General features: G+C 60.6%; 5 protein-coding genes across 6 annotated transcripts; 1 reads left to right on the plus strand and 4 right to left on the minus strand.

The window, feature by feature from the left end:
• Nucleotides 1-822: 822 nt before the first annotated feature.
• CRABP2 (cellular retinoic acid binding protein 2) lies at nucleotides 823-3,995 on the minus strand. Its single transcript, XM_065748892.1, has 4 exons — nucleotides 3,654-3,995; nucleotides 1,557-1,735; nucleotides 1,110-1,226; nucleotides 823-1,021 (listed from the first exon to the last, which is right to left on the minus strand). The coding sequence occupies exons 1-4, from the start codon at nucleotides 3,721-3,723 to the stop codon at nucleotides 971-973; spliced, it is 417 nt and encodes a 138-aa protein (XP_065604964.1). The 5' UTR covers nucleotides 3,724-3,995; the 3' UTR covers nucleotides 823-970.
• A 4,789-nt stretch (nucleotides 3,996-8,784) lies between these two features.
• Nucleotides 8,785-10,515, minus strand: ISG20L2 (interferon stimulated exonuclease gene 20 like 2). Its single transcript, XM_065748891.1, has 3 exons — nucleotides 9,924-10,515; nucleotides 9,382-9,582; nucleotides 8,785-9,009 (listed from the first exon to the last, which is right to left on the minus strand). The coding sequence occupies exons 1-3, from the start codon at nucleotides 10,506-10,508 to the stop codon at nucleotides 8,800-8,802; spliced, it is 996 nt and encodes a 331-aa protein (XP_065604963.1). The 5' UTR covers nucleotides 10,509-10,515; the 3' UTR covers nucleotides 8,785-8,799.
• Nucleotides 10,516-11,012: 497 nt separating this feature from the next.
• METTL25B (methyltransferase like 25B) lies at nucleotides 11,013-13,133 on the plus strand. The gene is given in 6 exon segments (XM_065749062.1): nucleotides 11,013-11,139; nucleotides 11,216-11,512; nucleotides 11,587-11,649; nucleotides 11,722-12,458; nucleotides 12,543-12,734; nucleotides 12,736-13,133. Coding segments are annotated over 6 exon segments (1,629 nt in total). The 5' UTR covers nucleotides 11,013-11,034; the 3' UTR covers nucleotides 12,971-13,133.
• Nucleotides 13,134-13,189: 56 nt separating this feature from the next.
• MRPL24 (mitochondrial ribosomal protein L24) lies at nucleotides 13,190-14,197 on the minus strand. The gene is made up of 5 exons (XM_065749060.1): nucleotides 13,988-14,197; nucleotides 13,810-13,905; nucleotides 13,628-13,731; nucleotides 13,421-13,551; nucleotides 13,190-13,338 (listed from the first exon to the last, which is right to left on the minus strand). Exons 1-5 carry the CDS (start codon nucleotides 14,168-14,170, stop codon nucleotides 13,202-13,204), a joined length of 651 nt encoding a protein of 216 aa, XP_065605132.1. The 5' UTR covers nucleotides 14,171-14,197; the 3' UTR covers nucleotides 13,190-13,201.
• A 478-nt stretch (nucleotides 14,198-14,675) lies between these two features.
• HDGF (heparin binding growth factor) lies at nucleotides 14,676-20,107 on the minus strand. Of its 2 annotated transcripts, XM_065749068.1 has the most exons (6): nucleotides 19,935-20,095; nucleotides 15,975-16,051; nucleotides 15,705-15,843; nucleotides 15,435-15,617; nucleotides 15,161-15,366; nucleotides 14,676-15,016 (listed from the first exon to the last, which is right to left on the minus strand). In XM_065749068.1, exons 1-6 carry the CDS (start codon nucleotides 20,019-20,021, stop codon nucleotides 15,010-15,012), a joined length of 699 nt encoding a protein of 232 aa, XP_065605140.1. In that variant the 5' UTR covers nucleotides 20,022-20,095; the 3' UTR covers nucleotides 14,676-15,009. The 2 variants fall into 2 exon arrangements, with proteins under 2 accessions (XP_065605140.1, XP_065605139.1); XM_065749067.1 differs by having other exon boundaries at nucleotides 15,435-15,843; nucleotides 19,935-20,107.
• Between the last annotated feature and the right edge of the window lie 551 nt (nucleotides 20,108-20,658).

Raw genomic sequence — 20,658 nt, forward strand, 5'->3', positions numbered from 1 at the left:
GGCTCCCATCCTACCCCGGGTTTGGGTTTACTGCTCTACTGTTGTTTTTATCTCACAGAATCAGGAGCACCAAGGGTAGGATGCTCACCGGGAGCCACTCAACACCCCCATCACCCTCCCCAAGCATGGAGAGAGTTTGCCAAGCACTCCCCATACCCCCCAACACCCACCTGCATACCCTAGCCAAGGAAACCCCCCCTCACCCCCTCTTCATTTCATCACCCTGGGGCAACTAACACAACCCAGGCAGCTGCGGGGCAATTAAGCATCACCCCAACCCAGCTTAGGACCACGAGCATCACTCCAAGGCAGCATTCAGGGTTCCCCCCCCCCGCTCCTGCATCCACAGGGGCTCCGTGCTCCGGCTGCCCCGTGCTTCCCACGCAGGGATGTGCCACACGGCAGCGCCCGGCACCGCCTTTGCCCCCGGCCCTTTGCGCAACACTGGGGCTGCGGCACAGGGTGGGATCAGCGCACGCGAGTGGGGCTGGGAGGGACAGGGACAGCGGTGGGGGTCGGAGCTTTATTATAAACAGGAGAGGGGATTTGGGGGGGGTGGGGGGGTGAGGAGACGTTCCCGGGGGTCGGAGCTGCACAGCACCGCCGGACTGGAGCTGTTGGAGTGTTTCCGTTTCATTCAACTATTCATAAATAAATACTGGGGAGGGAGCAGAGCGAGCAGAGCTGCGGGGCAGGGCGACGGTGCAGCACACCGGGTGTGAGGTCAAAGTGAACCAAAAACAGTTATAAAAATAATAATAATAAAAAAAAAAAAACCCCAAAAACATCAAACCCAAAGGATTGGTAACTCCCTCCCCCCCCCCCCCTTCCTGCTGCTCAGTGCACCCCCATAGCCCGGGGTGGGGACACGGGGCAGATAAAGGGGGGCAGGAGGACACAGGATGAGGGGAAAGGTGTGGGGTGGGCGTGGGGGGGCTTGAGCCATTGTGGGGGGGGATCGTTGTTGGCATCACTCCCGGATGTACACTCTGGTGCAGACGACATCGTCGGCTGTCATGGTCTGCAATGAGGAGCAGCGGTCACAGCCCCATCCCAGGAGTTTCCCAGCATGCACCTGCCCCCCATCCCCCTCACCCCCCCCAACTCACCAAGATAAGCTCCCCATCGTTGGTCAGCTCCCGGGACCAGCCTGTCCGGGGTCCCTCACCCTTCAGCAGCCGCTGCTCACACACCATCTTGTTCTCACTCTCCCACTTGGCCAAGCTCTGCAGAGAGGAAAAGGCAGTGCTGGGTAGTGGGGGTGGAGTGGGGGGGGGGAGGAAAGAGGGTACGCAGCCCCCATCACCACCAGACGGATGGGGCCATTTGTCCCCACAGGCAGCAGTGTCACCTGCGGGCAGGGCTGTATGCCTGACGGATGCAGATGTGTGCACACGTGCTAGTGTGAATGCCTGCACGCACAAATGCGCCCTCATGTGCTTGCCACGCACGTGTATTTGCACAGATGCATGCTTGCAGGTTCACGCACACCTCTGTGAGTGTGCACACAAGCGAGTGCTGCTTGCAGCCCGGCTGCAGCTCAGTCTGGTGCCCACCTTGCAGGGCCGCCCGTCCACTGTTTGCTCCTCGAACTCCTCCCCGATCCTGAAGCTGATCTCCGTGGTGCGCACGGTGGTCGAGGTCTTGATGTAGAAGCTCTCGCCGTCCTGCTTGATCTCCACCGCTGGCTTCGAGGCCGCCGCCACCGCGATCTTCCTCAGCATCACGTTAACCCCTGCACGCAGGGACCGGCGTCAGAGTGACCCCCTCCCCGTGCCCTGGCTGCTTTTCCCTGTGTGTGACCCATGGAGGGGAGGTTAAGTGCCCCTCGGGATGGCGGCGACGAAGACCCCCGGCAGTGTTCCAGAGCTGTGCTGAGCCACAGATGCTGCTGCTTTTCTGTGGAATTGGTTGCAGATGGGGGGCACGAGGTCGTGCAAACATCCCCCCCCCCCTACCCCCACACTCCTCGTGCTCACGGCTCGATGCCATAAACCCCTGCAGAGCATGCAGCTCAGGGTAGGGGGCACGTGGCTGTCCCCTCCCCCCCCCCCATCACCACTTGGCAGTGACACAGCTTGGGAGGACCCCGAGCTCTGCAGACAGCACAGAGCAACACTGAAGTGAAAGGAGGGGGGGGGGGGGGGAAATGTACAACCCCCCCCTCCAGCACATCTGGGCCACATCTGGTGCTCGTTACCTTCAGGCAGGGGGGAGATGTGCGGGCTCCGGATGTGCCTGAGGGTGACAGGGAGGCGTGTGGGGTGACGGTGGGGACATGGTGCAGGGCTCCCGCCCCACATCTTGGGGCCGCGGGGGAGTGGGGGTGGTCTCACACCCATCATTGTGCCCCCGCAGCCCCCTACCCTCTCACTAACCACGGTGCAGCTGCAGCTTTGTCCCCGCTCCCCCAGGGGCTCATCCATCATGGCTCAAGCCCCCAGCTGTCACCCAGGCGGCCCCGCTCCCCAGGGAGCTGCTCTTTGGGGACATTGTTCCCGTGGTGTGACCCTCGGGCAGCTGAAGGCAGCAGGTCGGCACTTGGCCAGGACCCCGCTGCCCCCTTCATGATCCCATCCAGCTCCACGTACCCCCAGGGAGGGGGGGGAGGGGGGGTTTGTCCCTGCAGACAGAGCAGAGCATCCCTGGAGGAGAGGGAGCACCCCTGGAGGAACAAACCCTGCACTGGGGACAGATGCATCCACGCGGGGCTGCTTCCCCCGTGATGCTAAAATGCAACGATTGCACCTTTCTCTGCGAGGGCATGAAGACAAAGTGTCCCCCAAAGGCAATAGGTGCCATGGGGGTGGCACAGTGCCTCTGGGGGGTGGGTGACACTCAAGGTCGGGGGCTGCAGGAGCTCCGTGTGCTGCGTGGGAAAGGCAAAGCACTGTGCTGCACACAGCAGATTGATTTTCCTGATGAGGTTTTCCCGCACCACTTCACCGGCAGTGATGGAGGGGGGAGAGAGGGAGGAGGGGGCGAAGAGGGAGTGAAATCCAAGAAAGTGATAATTATACTGAAGTATTTGTTACGTATCCCCTAACTTGGAAAATATTCTGCTCCAGCGACTCCTCGGCGGGTGGGGAGGGGTCAGGCAGAGGAAAGCAGTGGGGGGGCCCCAGCCTTGCCTAAAACCTGGGACCCCCGTGGTGTCCCCATGCACAGCCCCCAGCTGAGGACCTGCAGTGCTGGGGAGGGAGTGTGGGGGGGTGCAAACTGAGTCCTGCAGCCTGGGGCTGGGTTTTGAGGTACCACACTCCATCTCATTGGGTACGATTGGAGTGTTGGATGCGGGGTGCTGGGGGGGTGGGGTCCATGCGAGAGGGTAGCACAGGGAGAGCATGAGGGTGTGTGCCCCGGGGGAACCGTTGCGGTGGGGAAACTGAGGCAGGCAGAAGGGAACGAGGGGCTCAGGCGAGGAGGGGGGGGGGGGGGGGTAGAATCTGAACGGTGCCTCAGTTTCTCCACGGGGAGGAGGAATGGAGTGGGTTGCGAGACACAGGGGTAGGGAGCAACGGGGCCGGGGATAACTCCCAAGTCCCGGAGGCTCCATGCCTCATCCTCGACCCTTGCTGCTGGAGGGCTCCTCGGGGCGATGGGGACAGGATTCCCCCCCTCAGCTCCTCGCCCGTCCCGGGGCTCGCACTCACCCAACGCCTTCAGCAGCTCTTCGAAGTTCTCGGAGCTCTTCATCTTCCAATTGCCGGAGAAATTGGGCATCGCGACGAGCGGGGGGGCTCCGGGGGATGGGAGGGGGGGTTGCTAGGGAGGAGCAGGTGGTGGAAACGCACCGAGGGGCACCGGCACCGCTGCTCCGTCCGCTCCGCCGGTACCGGCACCGCCGCTCTCCTGCCCCGCAGCCGCTCAGTCGGGCTCCGGCCCCGCGCTGCCGTTTTATGGCCGGGCCGGGCTCACCCGCTCCGCCCCCACCCCGGCCCCGCTGCCGACGGTGCCCCGCGCTCCTCTCACCTGTGGGGCCGAGCACCGGGACAGCCCCGCGGGGTGGGGGGAGGGAACCGCAGAGGGTGGCTGAGGGGTAGGGACACCCTCAGAACCCCCATCATCCCCCAAAGTTCCACCGTCCCCCAAAACGTCTGTAATTCCCAAAAAGCTCTATCATCTCCAAAACTTGCAGCATCCCCTGAAACGTCCAGAATCCCTCCAAACTTCCCATGTCCCCCCAAAATGCCCCCACCTCCTGCAGCGCTAGGTCCCTCCCAAGCATCTCCCTAACGCCTGCATCCCCCCAATAACTTCCTGCAAAGGATTCATCTGCCCACCCCCCCCTCGAGCTGCCTGCACCCCTCTCGTGTCTCCATCCCCCAAAACTGCCCTCATCCCCCCAAAGCTTCCCACATCCCCTCAACCTCCCACATCACCCCCAAATCCCTGTCACCCGCCTGCTGTCTGCATCTCCCCAGTACCATTTGCATCCCCCAATCTACCTGCATCCTCCCAGCCTCTCCAACCCCCCATCCCCCCGACGCTGCTCACACCTCCCAGTCTGCCCTCAGCCCTCGAGCAGCCCGGATCTGTCCATCCCTGAGCCCACGAGGTGCTCTGCATGTGCTGTTGTGCACCAGGTGTGCACGGCACTGTGTGCGCACACGCATGTGCGTGCAATGTGCTGTATGCTTGTGTGCTTGCAACGTTTGTGCACATGTGCAGCTGTGCTCAGCCCCGCTCCGTCCGAGCCCCATGCCCAGAACAGAACCCTCTGGTCTGTGCAGGGCTGCGGGAAGTTGGTTTTGGCTGCAGGCCTGGGGAAAGCAAGATTAACTGCTAATGCAAGATTAAAGCCCTGATAGATTGGACCTGCTCAGAGTGTGATGAATTGTTTGCTGGGCTTTCTCTCCGGGGAGATGCCCGAGGAAGGAGCTGCGTGAGGCACGCTGTGCTGTGGTGCCATCCCGTTGCTGCACAAGAAATGGCTTTCAGGTCATTGGCAGCCCTGAATTGGAGGGAGACAGATTTGGGGGTGAAAATGGACTTCTGAGCAGTGGTGGAAGCTCTAAGTCATGCCCGTGCTGACACAGATCCCATTGTAGGCAGGAGAGCGGGCTGCCCCACGGGTCCAAGGTTTGGCACTTTTGGGGTGCAGAGGGCACCCAACAGCTGAAGATCTCTGCACAGACCATGCAAACTGTCAGTAAAGCTGAGCTCATTGCCTGCAGCTTGGGAAGATGTCTTTCAGCTCCCTCCTGCCCCTCCGGAGGCTCCTGAAACCCCTGTCAGCGGGAGCTGCCTCCCCTCCTCCCAGCCTCCTCGCCCCCAAATTTCTGGGCTGTGATTTTCGTGAGCCAAGCCCTGGCTTGCAGCATGCCTCTAATCCCCCGAAGAACAGGATTTGTAACAAAGGGCTGACATAACCTTACCTACAGCGTTGCCGATGCTCCGCGGGCTGCAGCATGGGAAGCATGGGGAAAAGAACAAGCCCTACGCTGGGCCCACCCGAACACCCCCAGGCAGAGCTGGAGGGGTCCGATGGGGGTCACCCTCATCCCTTTCATCCCCGTGTAACAGGATCTACGTCCCCTCTGGCACGGGGGGATGAATGATGCTGAACGTTTCCCCCCCCCCCATATTTGGAGAAAGTGCAGAAAAATGTCACATTTCCAGGAGAACCGGCTGCAGGGGAGCACGGGTGGGGTGTGGGCAGAGCTGAGGACCCTCACACCGAGCCCCCAGGACTCAGTTGGGCGGAACCCAACAGCCACACATCTGGAAGGAATTGCATGGGGAAGGGTGGATAAACCCTCTCTGTCTCTCCCCCCCCCCCCCCCCCCATCTTTCTGGCCCATGAAGCCATGGCTCCAGCCGCACACCCGCATGGGGGCCACTCATCCCGGGATGGCTGTGCATGGAGACGGGGATTATGGTGGAGCCACGGAGCTCCCACGCCCAGCTGCACAGCTGGATGGGCCACTGGAAACAGCTGGCACTGCAACACGCTGCAGCAATCCCAGCAAACCGCAGCCATCTGAGCACCACTGAGGCCCCCCCCAGTACCCCCATCCCTGTGGAGTGACTGCAACAACGGCCCTGAGACCCTCGCAGGGAGCATAGAGCAACACAGCACCCACGGGACCCCACTGCTGTCCATGCTGGGGCCCCCATCCCCATGCTGTGACCCCCTCCCAGGAGCTCCATTAAGCAGGGGCTCACCCAGCATCTGCCGACAAGATGGGGCCGGACTGCATGGTTCTCATTTCCAGACGTAAAAACTTTTTAACGGTCGACCATTTATAACCCAGATTGTAAACTCCCACCCCACTTTAATTGCTTCCAAACGCAGCCAGACACAAAGGCTCCCGGCCTCTCCAATGCCTCCTCACCTTCCTTTGTGCTCGGGGCCACAACAGCTCTCCGATGGAAGCACACTGCACGAGGAACACGTGTGTATGGCTGCTCAGTAATGCTGCCAGCTCCTCTGTCCCCCCTCCTGCATGGCTTGGGCATCCTTCATCAGCACAGTGGCTAAAATCTCAGTGTTTAAACACAAAATGAAAGCATCCTGCGGGGCTTTGGGTGCTGTGCTTTCTGTAATCCCCCCTCGGTTTTTGCTATAGGGCCCTATCTTTTGCACTGGGGCCCCCACTGTCCCCTCCTAGTGACCCAGACATCCCCAAGCCCGGCAGATTTTTAATGAGTGTCTCTCACTCGGCTGCTCTCGTCACACAGCCAAACATCTGGAGGTTGGGAAGTGCTTTATTCCGGCCACGAATGTCGCTCCCACCCCTTTTCCCTGCCTGGGACACGCTGAGAGCTGAGCAAAAAGGCATAAACACCCCAAAACACTGGAAAATGTGACGTGCCTTCGGGCCTGTCACGTCCAGCTACGCACGGGGATGCCCCGGCCAGGCTGGCTGCACTCCCAGGATCTGCTCAGCACCAGCATCGCTCCGGCAGCGCCCACCAGCTGGAGCCATGATGATGGAGGAGGTGCACTGGGCTAGCAGCCTGGGCTGGGCATGTTGGTTTTGGCTGCCCCACTCCTCGTGCAGGGAAGGGAGTGAGGGCTGAGGCTCCCTCCTGCTGCCACCTCAGCAGGAACCAGGCTGGGCAGAGCCCATGGCCAAGGGAACAGTGGTGGGGGGGGCTCAAGGGCAAGACCCCACCGGTCTTCAGGGCGCTCTGCCCTGGGAACAGCATATCCACCAGCTAGAGACAGTGCCAGTGTGTTTTCATCATGTTGTTAATGGGGCCCCAGGAAGGAGAGAGCGCACAACCTAGCTTAAACCCAGTGCTGCTGGGGTCAGGACCCATTTTGCTCCCCAAGACCCTCTCCCTCTCCCCCTCCACTCCCAGCCTCTCTCCACAATGGGGCTCAAGTGCAGATGAAGGGTACCAGCTGTCCACAGCTGGGGACAGCTCTGTCCACACAGCTTGAAACAAGGGGAGGAAGCTTGGGCTCTGCACAGCAGCCCCAGTACTGCTGGAACTCTGCAGAGCCCCGTGTAGGGCTGGCTCATACCTGGGCATGAAGAAGAGGCACAGGAAAGGTCAGCATGAAGCAGCTGCTGGCAGGTGATGGGTGATGGCTGACAGCAGTCACCCCAGGCGCCAGGGGCCTGCTTGGAGCCCAGAAGGATGGAGCTCTGCTGCTCAGCACCGGGCTCAGATGCTTCTCCCCTCTCTGTACAGCCCAGGTCCCAAAATGGGGTCACAAGAAACAAGACTTAGAGGTGGGGGAGCAGCCCATGCCTGCAGCCCCACTCAACCCACTATGGGACTGACCTTGTCGAGGCCGGCGCCTGCTCTTCTGCAAGCCCTTCCCTGGCCCCCTCCTGAACTGCTTTGATTTCAAACAACATCAAGATATCACGCAGAGCCTGATGAGGGAAGTGCCTCATGCTTCCCCTGTTGCTCCATACACAGCCACGCTTGGAAATTCGGAACATAAGGGGACAGACATGGTCATCACATGCCCCATGGGTGCAGGTTGCACTGCTTCCTGTGTACCTGGGGCTAAGCACCTTCCCCAGGGCCTTGCAGCCCTCGACTTGCGGAAAGGAAGGGCTTGTTAATCATGTCTTTTTAATGGGCATTTCGAACATAAACATTTCACTTCAAAGCAGCTCCACGGTGGTGAGCTAACCAGAGCAGACCGAGAACTCGGGGCACATTCAAGAGTTCAGCAGATACATGTCGGTGCTCAGAGGTGTCTGTAAGGACAGACAGACAGATGGGGACAGCAGTCCCGCCCCAGCCCACGCAGCAGCACTTACGCAAAGAGGAAGACAGCACTCAAATCCCAAGGAGGAGCAGCTCCCAGGTGCGTGGGGACTTACCAGCTGGCAGGACCTGCCTCAGCCCGTTCCTGTGTCCCGGAGCCCTGTGGCAGTCGTGGCCCCTGCTGGTCCTTGTCAGAGGTAGTTGTGAAACATGGGAGGCAACTGGCCCTAGGGCATGAGGGGTTGCTCCCTGGGTCTGGATCTGTGCCCAGGATAAGCCCAGATGGAGTGGCCTCAGTCCTGGAGCTGCCTCTGTCCCCTCTCTGCCCACAGCTGGGCAGAACCCCACAAGGATCCCCCAGCTGCCCTCCCAGGAATGCTCTTCCTGGTATAGCCAGGCATGGGTACCCCAAAATGACTGGGGTCCCACAGGGCTCTGACAGCCCAGAGCTGCTCTGGGACTGAAGAGACCCCCAGAAGGCACAGGTGGTCCCTGCTCTCCCCACATCGCTGGTGGAGTACAGAGCACAGTATAACAAAGGCATGTGTGATGCTCAGAGTAGGGAGAAAGGACAGACATGACTTGATGCCACCATCCCCACTATCAGTGGACTGCAGTGTCTCATGGCACTTGTTGCCTCTGCTCCATCCTATTCCTCTTCCCATGGGCTCCAGGCTCTGAGACCCCTGTGAGGTCTGGGTTGGTCTGTGGGGGCAGACACTCCTGCTCAGAGTTCAGCATCAAGTGTTGCTCCCACTCTGCCTCCACAACCTTGTACAGCTCCATGGTGGTCCTGGCATCCTCCACTGAAGAATGACCGCTTTTGCCAACCTGTTGGGGACAGTGACAAAGAGTTGGCACAGCCCAGGGCACCGCTGAGAAAGAAAAAGCCCCAACAGCATTCTCAGATGTTGGCTCTGCAGCTGAGCTGCTTCTGCAAGTGATCTTTCAGGGAAGAAGAAACCAAGGTACAAAAGACTGACCTTGGGATTCCCCAGCCCCAAGATGTGACACAACACACCTCTATCCCCTCCCCAAGCACAGACTGCAAACAAGGAGGGCAAACCTCTCTGCTCTTGCATACTCCCCACAGCCTCTTCGTGCTGTCTGTTCCCCACAATGCTCCTTGGGGACAGTGGGGAATTTCTCGCCTCCTATGGCAGCTACTCAGATGAGCAGTGAGAAACAGGGCCAGCAGCAGACCTGGATATCTTTGTGTAGCACTTCTTTGGCGAGGCGCTTCAGGGAGATGGAGACATTCTCAGGGAACCCACCCTTTCGGTTCAACAAGGGGATTTTGGACGTATCACGGGTGAGCACTTTAGGGTGAGAGTACTTGAGAGCCTTGAAATCATTGTGTATGGCATGGCCAATCACCACCTTCCCAGAGAGGATCTTCAAGATCTGAGGAGAGAAGGAGAGAGTATTAGAGCAGGCCCCAGTGCACCACGCTGCCTATTGGAGGGTCCTGCCCCACAGAGAGTAGTGGTCATGCCCAGGAGTGTGGGTCTACCCCACTGCCAGTGGGAATCACAGCTCTGAGCTATGATGTGGGACTGAATGGGAGCAGCAGAGGCATAGGGAGACGTCCCCTCTACTGCAGGATGGGGACTGGGATGTGGGCAATCCCCACCAAGGCACCACGTCCTCAACAGCCCCTCAGCCACCACAGACCGCCCTCAAAACCCACCAGGAGCATGGCCCTCCTTCCCTCCTCCACAGCCACACCACCCCCAACATCGCACCTCCCGCTGGGCCTTGCAGAAGGGGACAGCGTTGGCCATGTGCTGCTTGCGGATGCCACTCCAGCGGGTGCGGTAGTCCACGATGGGCTCCGTGGGCCGCACGTAGCGGTCGTACAGCACGTCACCCTCATAACCCACAATGCTACAGCGGGCCAAGTCACTGACACGCCCACCGGGCCCGGTGCCCACCATCTCACAGTCTATAGCCACGAACTTGCTGGGCGCCGGGGGCAACCCGGGGGCTCGCACCGGGCCCTTGGTGGTTTTCTTTGCTCCCTGCGTCCCTTTGGTGCCGTGTGCTGAGGGCTCGCTGCCGCCGGAGGACCCGGTGGGGTCCTTCCCTTCGTGCTCCTCCCGCTTCCCGCCGCCCGCCTCCGGCCTCTTCTTCTTGCGGACTCTACAGCTCCGCTTCCTCGCGCGGTCCCCTCCGGACTGCGGGGCCGACTGGCGCTGCTTCTGCCCAAGCGCACGCTTCCGCTCCAAAAGCCGCCGTCTCACGAACTTTCTGTGCTTGCGGTTCCCGGCCGGAACGCGGCGGGCGGGAGCGGCGACCCCGAAGGTGACGTTGAGGATGAGGTCCGACATGCTGAAGCCGGCGGACCCGTTTCCGGAAGCGGAAACCGCCGGCAACGGAAACACGCGTGTCGCTTAGGCGCATGCGCAGTACCCGCACGGCTGCGCCGTGGGGGGGTGGAGGCAGAGCTGCGCATGCTCTCTGAGCGCCTAGCGGGCGGTGACGCATGCGCAGAAGCGCGGCGGGAACGCGGAGGGGCCGGGCGGTGAGTGGCGCGTGGGGCCGCTCTGGCCTGCGGGAGGGGCACCTCTATGGTCCTGGAGTTCCTGAGGTGGGGGGGAGGTGGAGTCTGATTCGTAATCGTGGCATCCCGACTCTGTTAGGTCACGGATCTGTGATGTCACGGGGGCAGGTAAAGAGCTGTAGCTGTGGATGATGTCACAGCCCTATGGCGTCATGGCACGGATGGATGTTGCGGCTCTATGAGGTCATGGACAGGCAGGGGGTTGGCATTGGTGGGTGATGTCATCGCCCCAGAGGAGGGGTCTCTGAGTGACATCACACCCTCAGGTGACATCACAGCGTGACATCCCGGCCATGGCAGGTGCCCCCCGCCCCTCCCTGCACTGGGAGCAGCAGCGAGCGGCAGACATCATCCACCTCCTGTCACTGTACCGCCCCCTCCTCGACTCCTACATCATTGTGAGTGTCCCCAGAGCGTCTTCTGTGTCCCCAACTTGTCCCCAGCCCTGTATACAGCGACTCTTGCTCCCCACAGGACTTCTTTGCTGAGGGGCTGTGGGCAAAGCTCCCCCTATCCTGGCAGGCAGCCCTAGAAGTGTCAGACCCCCCGCAGCTGGCAGCCATGCTGCTGGGGACTGGGAGCATGGTGGGGCCAGGCACAGTTTGGCCACTCTCCCTGCTGGCCTTCTCTGCCGCCACCCGTGCGCTCTCCTTCCCCCGGGGGCACGTGGAAGGAGCCCCATGCCCACCCTGCCAAAGCCCCTGCTTGCACCCTTTGCTGCGCCGCCACGTCAAGCCAAAGAAGCAGCATGAGATCTGGTGCCTGGGCAAGGTGGGTGCCCCAGTTCTCACCCCTGGTGTCACCCCACAGCTTCCCTGTCAAACCCAAGTCCCCTCTCCCCACAGGTTCTGCAGCGGCTGAGTCAGGCCACTGGCTGTGACCGTGTGGTGGATGTGGGTGCAGGGCAGGTAGGAGGGGGCTGCTATGAGGTGACCCTCAGGGATGTCCCCCGCACAAACATGTCCTCTTGTCCCCGCCAGGGCCACCTCTCACGTTTCTTGGCCTTCAATCTTGGCTTGTCCGTCACTGCTGTGGAGGGTGATGGCCGCCTGGTCAGCTTGGCAGAGCACTTTGACCAGGAGCTGCTGCGGGAGCTGGAGAAAGCCCAAGCACGGGGTGACAGAAGGAGGCTGCCACCCTTCCAACACCACCCAACCACAGCCCCAGACCCTGCAGATCCTGCATCCCTTCGTCCCCGATGCCCTCAACACGTAGCTGGTTGGCTGGACCCTCAGGCACCTGGGCAGGAATTCCTGCTGGCCCCCACCCCAGGGCCAGCCCTTGCTGCCAGGAACCCACTGGCATGGCCTGTGGACAGCAAACGGGTACTGCTGACAGGACTTCATGCCTGCGGGGACCTCAGCGTGGCCCTGCTGCGCCACTTTGTCCGCAGCCCCCAGGTGGCTGCTGTCACCTCAGCAGCTTGCTGCTATATGAAACTCTCCACGTGTCCTGAGCCAACTGCTTCCAGCCTTCCAGGCTACCCACTGAGTGCCTGGGTGGCTGGGCTGCCGGGCCATACACTGTCCTACCGGGCTCGTGAGGCTGCGTGCCATGCAGTGGAGGAGTACACAGAGCGACTGGGCAAGGACAGCGAATGCTTACGTGTTCACTGCTACCGTGCTGTGCTGGAAACCCTCATCCGGGCAGCTGACCCCAGCAAGAAGCACCTTGGAGTGCAGACAGTGAAGAAAGCCCACACGCTCAGCTTCCCCGAGTGTGTATGGGATAGGAACCTCTTTGATCCCCTCCTGCCATCCTCTTTGGGCACTTGTGGGACCAGCGTGGCTTTGTCCCACAGGTATGCCCGGTTGGGGCTGCTCCTTGTGGGGCTCAACTCAACTGCTGTGCCTCTGGACTCAGAGTCGGTGTGTGCCATGCTGCGTCAGCAGCACAAGGTTGTTGCCTTCTTCAGCCTGGTGCTGCTGCTGGCCCCACTGGTAGAGACCCTCATCCTGCTCGATCGCCTGCTCTACCTGCGGGAGCAAGGTGGGTGCCAGTGTGGTAGGGAGCTGTGGGGCACTGCAGGTGCCAACCATCTCTTTCTCCACAGGTTTCCAGTGTGCCCTTGTGCCCCTCTTCAACCCTCGGTTTTCCCCACGCAACCTGGTGCTGGTGGCTGCACGAGTGCCACTGGATGCAGTGCTGTCTGGCCTGGACAAGGACAGCGGCGAGGATGAACACATGGTGAGGGGTGGAGCGAAGCCCTGCGGGCAGGGGCAGGGCTGAGCAATGCTGTGGGGACTGATGGGTGCCCAGCTGCCGGCTGAGGCATGAGCTACAATAAAACCTGGTTCTACACAGTGCGAGGTTTGGACTGAGTGAGCAGGATAGTTTGTATCCCGTCAGTGTGACCGAGAGCTGCCAAAAAGCACCGCAGCCATGAAAAATAAAGGGGCATCTTTATTACAAGCTGCTGCTCTTGGAGCATGGAACACAGCTCCAGCTTCCATGTAGGATTTAGTACCAGTAGGACTTCTTGGCCCTGCGCGTCTCCACAATCCCCATGGCATCCATGATCTCCTCCTCAAAGGTCTTCAGGGACGGCGTGTAGGTTTTGGCCAGCGTGTCATCCACTGATGTGTCCTTGGGGCCATCTGCGGGTGGAGGGGACGGTGCTGAGCCTCCGTGCACATTCTGAGTGCTGCAGCTCAGCTTCAACCCCCCCCATCCCCTCACCGATCCACTGCTCAGGAACGATGCCATCCCGGCGTTGCCGCAGGGGTAGGGGGATGATGCGGCCGGTGCGTAGCGAGACACGGACGCGCTCACCCTCCTCTGTGTACCTCCAGTCTACCTCTGTTGGCTTCCTGGTGGGCACAGGGGGGTGAGAGGGTCAGCACTGAGCAACCAGCGGGCTCCCCAGTTGTTCCCAGTGCAAGTTACCGGTCCTCAGGGTCCACCAGGGTGACCTGGTTGAGCAGCAGTGGGGCCTCGCTGGCAATGTAGGTGCCGCTGTACTTGGCGTTCCTATTGACGTAGCGGTAGTGCTGCGGGACAGGGCAGGGTTACGGCTGCTCTGCAGCCACTACGATGAACCTGGGGTCACCTCCACGCTCGGCACTCACCGTGTTCAGCCCTTCCACCACGACCCAGTTGCGGGCACGTACAACCTGGGTGACCATCCCCTGCTTCCCCGCATCCTTCCCGGTCAGCACCTGGACCTACACGGGGAGGGGGTTGAGTGGAAAGGGAACGATCAGCGCGTCCTTCCCTCAGTCACATACCCAGGGCTTTGTTGCTCACCGTATCACCGCGGAACACCTTCCAGTCCTCCCTGCTGATGGGCTCCACGAAGATCTTCTTGCGGCGCAGACCCGGAGGGTTCCGGAGACGTTCGGCGGCGGTTCCGGGCCGCCAGGTGCCGTGCCGGTAACCCTTGGGCAGCTTAGGCCGGGCTGCCAGGCCCAGGAGAGCCGAGAGGCGCATTTTGGGGTACCGGACGGGGGTCGTACCCGCAGCAGCGACGCCCCCCCCGCCCCGGGAGATGCGTTTCCCCCTCTCCCCGCCTCTGTCGCGATGCACCCCGGGAGCGGCAGCGAGCAGGCGGAGCAATTGCACGTGGGAGACCGCGCGAGGGATGCTGGGAGCTGTAGTTCCAGACACCTTCCGCCTTCCTCTTCTAATAGGGCCCCGACAGAGGGGAGCAGCAGTGGGCAGGGCGGCTGAGAGCTCAGCTCACGCTATGGTGATGGAGCTTGGACAGGGCTCCATTTTCTGCTGCAGCTCCAGCCCCACTGCTTCCCAGGGGTCAGGGCGGCTGCCCAGAGCCCCCATTGTCTCCCTTCTCTTTCCCCCCCCCACCTCTTCCAACTGTTTCTCAGTTCACCTCCGTTCCCCACATGAGTTTCCTTCAGGGCTCCTTCTGCTACCAAAGACACAAAATGACCCAAAGGGGCCAACCTCCCCCGGAAGGAAACGCAGGCAGAAGCACTTTAAAAAGGCATGAATCGCTTTTATTTCAAATCAACTGATCAGCCCCCTAGAAATCACTAATACAAAGCATGCGCCCCGCGACGGCAGGGCCAGGAGATGCGGGTCGGTTCAGGGGTTCTCATTACCGGGGGTGGGGAGGGGGGTGGGGGTGTCTCTTCATTTCTGTTTTTTTTTTCCTTTTTTTTTGGTTTTTTTTTTGGAATTTCATTCTTTTTTTTTCCCGTTTTGTTTCTCGTTTCCAGAGCCGTGGACGTGACGAGGGCGAGATGGGACGACACCCTGGGAGCCCAGCGGGGAAGGGGCAGTGGGAGATCAGCTTGCCGGGGAGGCCACTACAGGCTGCAAGGGACAAGAAGAGATGTCATGATGGACCCCACAGCACAGGACTCGCCACCCTGCTGCCACGGCTGCTCCCCATTGTGCACGTGGGTAGAGGTGAGCCTGCTTTTTGGGGACCAGGGTCACCCTGTTCACTGCCCTCACCTCTCCTTGTGGTCTCTGACCTCCTCCGCCTTATCCTTGACCTCCTGCTTGGTTTCGTTGGCATCCGGAACGCTGGCAGCATCGCTGTTCTTCTCCTTCTCCCCTTCAGCTGGTTTGGGCTTCGGCTCCTCCTTGGGGGTCTCTTCGTTGTCTACCTTCTTCTCTGCTTCCTGCACCTCCATCTCCTTGGCGCGCTTGGGGGAGTCCTGGGCAGGGAGAGACCAGCTCAGCTCAGCCCCAGTGCCCCCTGACCACGTCCCCATCCCTTTCTTACCTCCAAAGCATCTTCCGCTTTCCTCTTGATCCCGCCCTTCTCATTCTTCTCCTTGGACTGTTCGTCGATCACTAGCTTCCCCTCCTCATCGCTGCTGCCTTCTGCGTTGCCCTTCTTCTCCCCATCACCCTCTGGCTCCTGTTCTGGCTCAGCATCCTCAGGGCAGGTCTTCTTCTGGGTGGGCTGGGGGGTGAAAATGGGGGGATTAGAAGAGGGCCAGGGCACCCAGGGAGAAGGGCAGGAGGTGGGCACAAGAGGGATGTCACCCACCTGGTACCCGGAGGCTTTGACAGTTGGGTTGTGCTCGATCTCCCACAAACCTTCACTGAACCCTTTCCTTTTGTTGGGTTTCCCAAACTTCTCCTTGCATTCTTCGTAGGGGAAGAGGTCTTTGGGCCCCAGGAATGCCCTGCTCAAGCGGAAGCAATGAGGAACAGCTGCTGGGGGGGGACCTCACTGGCATAATGGCCCCCACGGTGACCCAGACTACTACCCAGGCCATTGACCCCATTCCCCCACATGTACCACGGCCCCACTCACGTTTCGTGGGTCCCAAAGAAGAAGACTTGGTATTTGTTGGAGGAGGATTTTACTGCAGCTTCTGGCATCTCGTCAATCTGTGTGACATGGAGAAAGGGGTGAGGGTCGTGATGGGACATCACTCAATGGCTGGGACAGGAGTGTCTGGGCCACCATGTGCCACCTCCTGGCTCAGGGAGCAAAGCATTATTCCTCGTGAATACAACCACCAGCACCAGGAGCAAAAACAGCAGATAACACAAAGGTTGTCACAGCCCTGAACTGGATGGACACCCAAGTGCTATGCACTGCACATCTGGATCCAGCCAGGGCATCACAGCCTGATGTGAAGCTGCATCCTTGCGGCAGCACTGTGGGCACCCGAGGGGACAGCGAGAAGCGATCACCATAAGCTCTTGTCTAGACTGGCTCATACACGTTTAGCTCAGCAAAATCGTGGCTGCACGCAGGAGGAACAGCTCCAACCCAGCCCTTGTGGCAGTAGCCAAAATGCCCCAGCTTGCCTGGAGCCCTGGGAGCCCCCAATTCGGCAAGCAGCCAGCACAGCCCCACCAGCAGGTGCCAATTCACCAAGCATGAATATTCCCAGCGCACCACACGGGAGCACAGCGCAAAGTGGCTCTGGCAGCTTTTTATAGAGTCTAAAAATAACCCCAGCTTGAGCCAGCACGAGCGCAGCCATAAATTCCCAAGAAAGCCTCAAAGGGAGGTGAGGAAGGAGAGAAGGAGGGTAGGGGTCTTGCTGGGGAGAGGGGCAGTGGGGTGAGATCGCTGGCTCCAGCGCTGAGTCCAGCTGCCAGTGTGCTGCTGACTCATGGCACGACCTTTGCCAAACATCAGTGCTGAGCCTCAGTTTCCCCAGGTGCCGTGCTGGTGCAGGGCTGCCAGTGGGGTTTTTTGTTCCCTTCCTCCTGGCACATCTCAGACGTGGCCCTGGAGCAACTTGCAGTGCTTGATGCCAGACCTGGCAGAGGGGGTTCTGCTGGAAATATCCTGAGAGGTCCAAGAGCTGAGGCAGAGGACTGCACCAGGTCACAGTGCTGGCACAGCCCTGGGCTGATGGTGCCCAGGAGGGGATGTCTCCATCCAGCACTCCTAGCCCCAGGGACACATCCCATGTGAGAGAGCCCTTTGAGGGTCGCACTGCTCCCAGCTCCATTTTACAAACACAGCAGAGGAATCGGGGCAGGGATAGAGTGAGCAGCTCCTGATGGTGCAGAGCTTGGCCTCACACCGTGTTGCTGGACCCCCGCCCGCAGTGCTGGAGGAGAAAATCTGATTCAGAGGGCGGCTGGCCAGCCTACCCAGCCCCATGATGAAGGAGGCTCAGCCACAGACCATGTTTCTGCAGGTTGCTCCTCAGCCATGGCACCAAAGGCCCCATAATCCCCAAGAGGAGTGGGTCCAAGTGAGGACACGGGACCCAGCTCCAGTGGGAATGACCCAGCTGTGCCATCCCAACGGCTTCAACCTTTCCCCTTTACAGGTTTACTTCACCCTGCTGAGGATAAAGTGGTGCAGACACCGCTCCAGTGTGGCCACAACACCTTGCAAGCAGGCCCAGATATTTTTATAACCTTCATCCCCGTGGAGAGTGCTGCACATGCCCCCAGCGTTCACCCTGTGGGACATCCCCCAGCAGGGACAGGGACTCCGTTGTCCCAAAGCTCTTGGGTGCACAGTGCCACATTCCTGTACCAGGATCCGTCCTTGGCCAAGGTCGTGGCTGCACAGTGCAGTGCATGGCAGGGACCCCATGGACTTCTGGTGACCGTGTAGGTCACCAGAAAGGGTGCGGACTCACATCATGGGTGGGACCCAACGGGTGGCAGCCTCTTATCTGCCTTTTTTCACCCAACCCTCCCAGAATGGGCTGTGGGATCTCTATTCCCAGCAGCGGGTGGGGAAGAAGCAGGGGCAGGAAGATAAGTGGATGTTGGTGAGATAGCCAGACTGTGTCCCAACAGCACAGGCGGGTGCCAGGGTTGTTGAAAAATGCTTCACTGTTTGAAACCCGCACAGTGCACAGCAATGGCACCCATGTCTGTTTGTCCATCCCAGTCCTCAATGGGTCAGGATGGGGTGCCATGGTGTCACTGGCCTGTTCTTTGCACAGGGAACAAGGGAGGGCCCAAAACAAGGGGGTGGGACAGAAGGGACAGCTCTGGAGCACAGCTGGGGCAGTACAAGCACGTACCCTGCACAGACTCTGCACTCGACCTTGGCACCTGGACTTTGTAACCAGTGCCCAGAGCCTGAGACAGTGCATACAGAGACCCAGCAGCCAGTGGTTTCTGCCTCAGCTTCCTCAGTGATAGAAATACAATCGTAACTAGGGTGGGGAAGGGGGGATTAACCCAGTCAAGCCCATGGGGAAACAGTGCCCATGCATCCCATGCCCTAGGGGACCTGGCCGCAGCTCGGTGGCATGGTGCCGGGCACAGCCCCACAGGTTTCTCACATCCCCTCAAGGCAGCCTAATATAAGCACACGCAGCCCCCGTCTGCCCCCAGCCCCAAAAACCCAGTGATGGGAGCAGGACCCTGAGGCAGCACCTGACCCAAGCAACTGACAATAAATGGCTGTGAGCAAGAAGGCTACTGGGAGGGACCCTTTGGGGACAGCACAAGGGTGGTCCCATTGTCCTCATTGCTAGTGCCATTTCCCAATTGTCGTGCCTCAGTTTCCCCTCCAAACGAAGCCTCTCCATAGAGGCCATGCTGAGAGCTTTCTGTGTGCAGGTGTCAATGGAACACGCTGGGTGCTCATGGCACTTATATATCAGGGGGCAGCCCACAAAGCATGCAGCAGGAAAACAGCCCCAGCTCCCACCTCTCCCTTCCCAGGGAGGGGAAGGAGCTGCCACCTCCCGGTCCAGGAGCCGGAAAACAAAAAAAAAATCAGCAAGTGGCTGGCGGGGACAGGAGTGTCCCCAGTAGTCATAACCCTGCCCATGCTGCCAGGGCAAGTGATGGGGTCAGGGAGGCCAAGTGGCTCAATCCCTCAGTGGGGTTGGTGTGGGCCCCAGGGCCGCGTCCCAGCAGGACCAGGCCGAGCACGGCCATGGAGGCTGAAACCCAAGCGACCGCCCCGGCCTGTGCTAATTTGGGCTGCAGGAGTCCGGCCCGGCGTGAGGCTGCAGAAAGGCCCTGGCTTGCTGGCGTGCAGTCCAGGCCCTGTTTGGTGTCCTCAGAGACCCCCACAGTGCCCCACATCACCCCCATAAGGTTGAGGCAGATGGAGGGCCCCTGCAGGCCCGCCCCTGCCCATGGCTGCTTTGGCTGCGTGCTGCCAGGCCGCTGCCCGACTGAGTGTCTCTTCCCCACAGCCAGGCCAACAAAACCTCCATAAACCGACCCAAAGTTGACTGGGGGTGGGAGGGTTAAACCCATGGTGTTCTGAGCCCCCACAGCAAGAAGCCAAGGCCTGGGGGGAGGAGGGGGACAGCGAGGAAACTGGATCCAGGCCTAAGGGGAGGAATGAAGGAGGAAAGCTACAGGGAAGGATCCCCTCGGTGCTGTCCCTCAGCCCAAATAAAGGGTCAGAGTGATACTGAGGGAAGCAAAGCCCGCATGCAAGGCCGTGAAACTCCCCCCCCACCCTTTCACCAGGCCCCGGGGTCACGCAACGTGGGGTGGGGGGGGGGGGGAAGAGCCCACGTGGAGAACCTCCACACACACCTGCGGCCGTGGGAAGGGGATGGGGGAGGTGGGGGGGTTTGGGGAACGGGGGAATCAAACAGAAGGGGATGGATCAGGGCAGAATGGAGCTGGGGGGGGGGAAGGATTGGATGGAATGAAACAGGGTCAGGCAAAATGGAAGGTATAGGACGAGCTAAGCTAACACAGAAGGGTGGGTAAAAAAAAAAAACACCCAAACCCAACCCAAACCAAAAAAACCAGAACGAAATGAAATAAAATAATAAAATAACGCAGTGCCCCCCTCCCCGCCCCCGCTTACCCGGGCGGGCCAGTGAGGGTAGCCCTTCATCTTGGCGAAGACGAGGTCCCCGCACTTGTACTCCTTCTGTCGGTGGGAGCGGGACATGGTGGCTCCGGGCCGCGGGGGGAGGGGGGGCCCGGCGTGAAGTTTGGGAGCGGGAACGCGGCGGGAGAAAAAAACACACACACACACACACACACAAAAAAAAAAAAGGGGGGGGGGTTGAGACAGAGAGAGAGAGAAAGAGAGAGCAACGCACGGAGGGAGGCGCGGGCGGCCCCCACCGCGGTGCGGGGGGGGGGGGGGGGGCGGCCCCGGCCCGATGTGGCAGCGGCGCGGTACGGCGGCCCCGGCCCCGTGCGGTTGTTTGGGTTTGAATTCAATCGCGCCCTTCCCCCCCACCCCCGCACCCCCCCCACCTCCCCCCCCCCCCCCCCGCGCGGCATCGCGGTGGATGCGCTCGGCGCTCGGCCCGGCGCGCGCTGCGCTGCGCATGCGCCGAGATGGGGCGCTACCACCCGCTGAGCTGCGTGGGGTGGGAGTGGGCGATGAGAACCCCTCGAAACAAAGCGATTCGAAATGTATCTCTCCTAAAGCACGCTGTTTGAGGGGGTGCAGCCGCTCGGCACCGCTGCCGGCCGAGGCAGCGCCATATAACTGAATAAGGCAACAAGGACAGGCCTCGGCTACCCCGGGTACCCGTAGGTTGCGGTGAGCCATGCAGGCCCCGTGCGGTGCACGC

The sequence above is a fragment of the Cyrtonyx montezumae genome, unplaced genomic scaffold (genome assembly GCF_038088225.1).
Source record: "Cyrtonyx montezumae isolate F1298 unplaced genomic scaffold, pur_monq_1.0 scaffold_57, whole genome shotgun sequence".
NCBI lineage: Eukaryota > Metazoa > Chordata > Aves > Galliformes > Odontophoridae > Cyrtonyx > Cyrtonyx montezumae.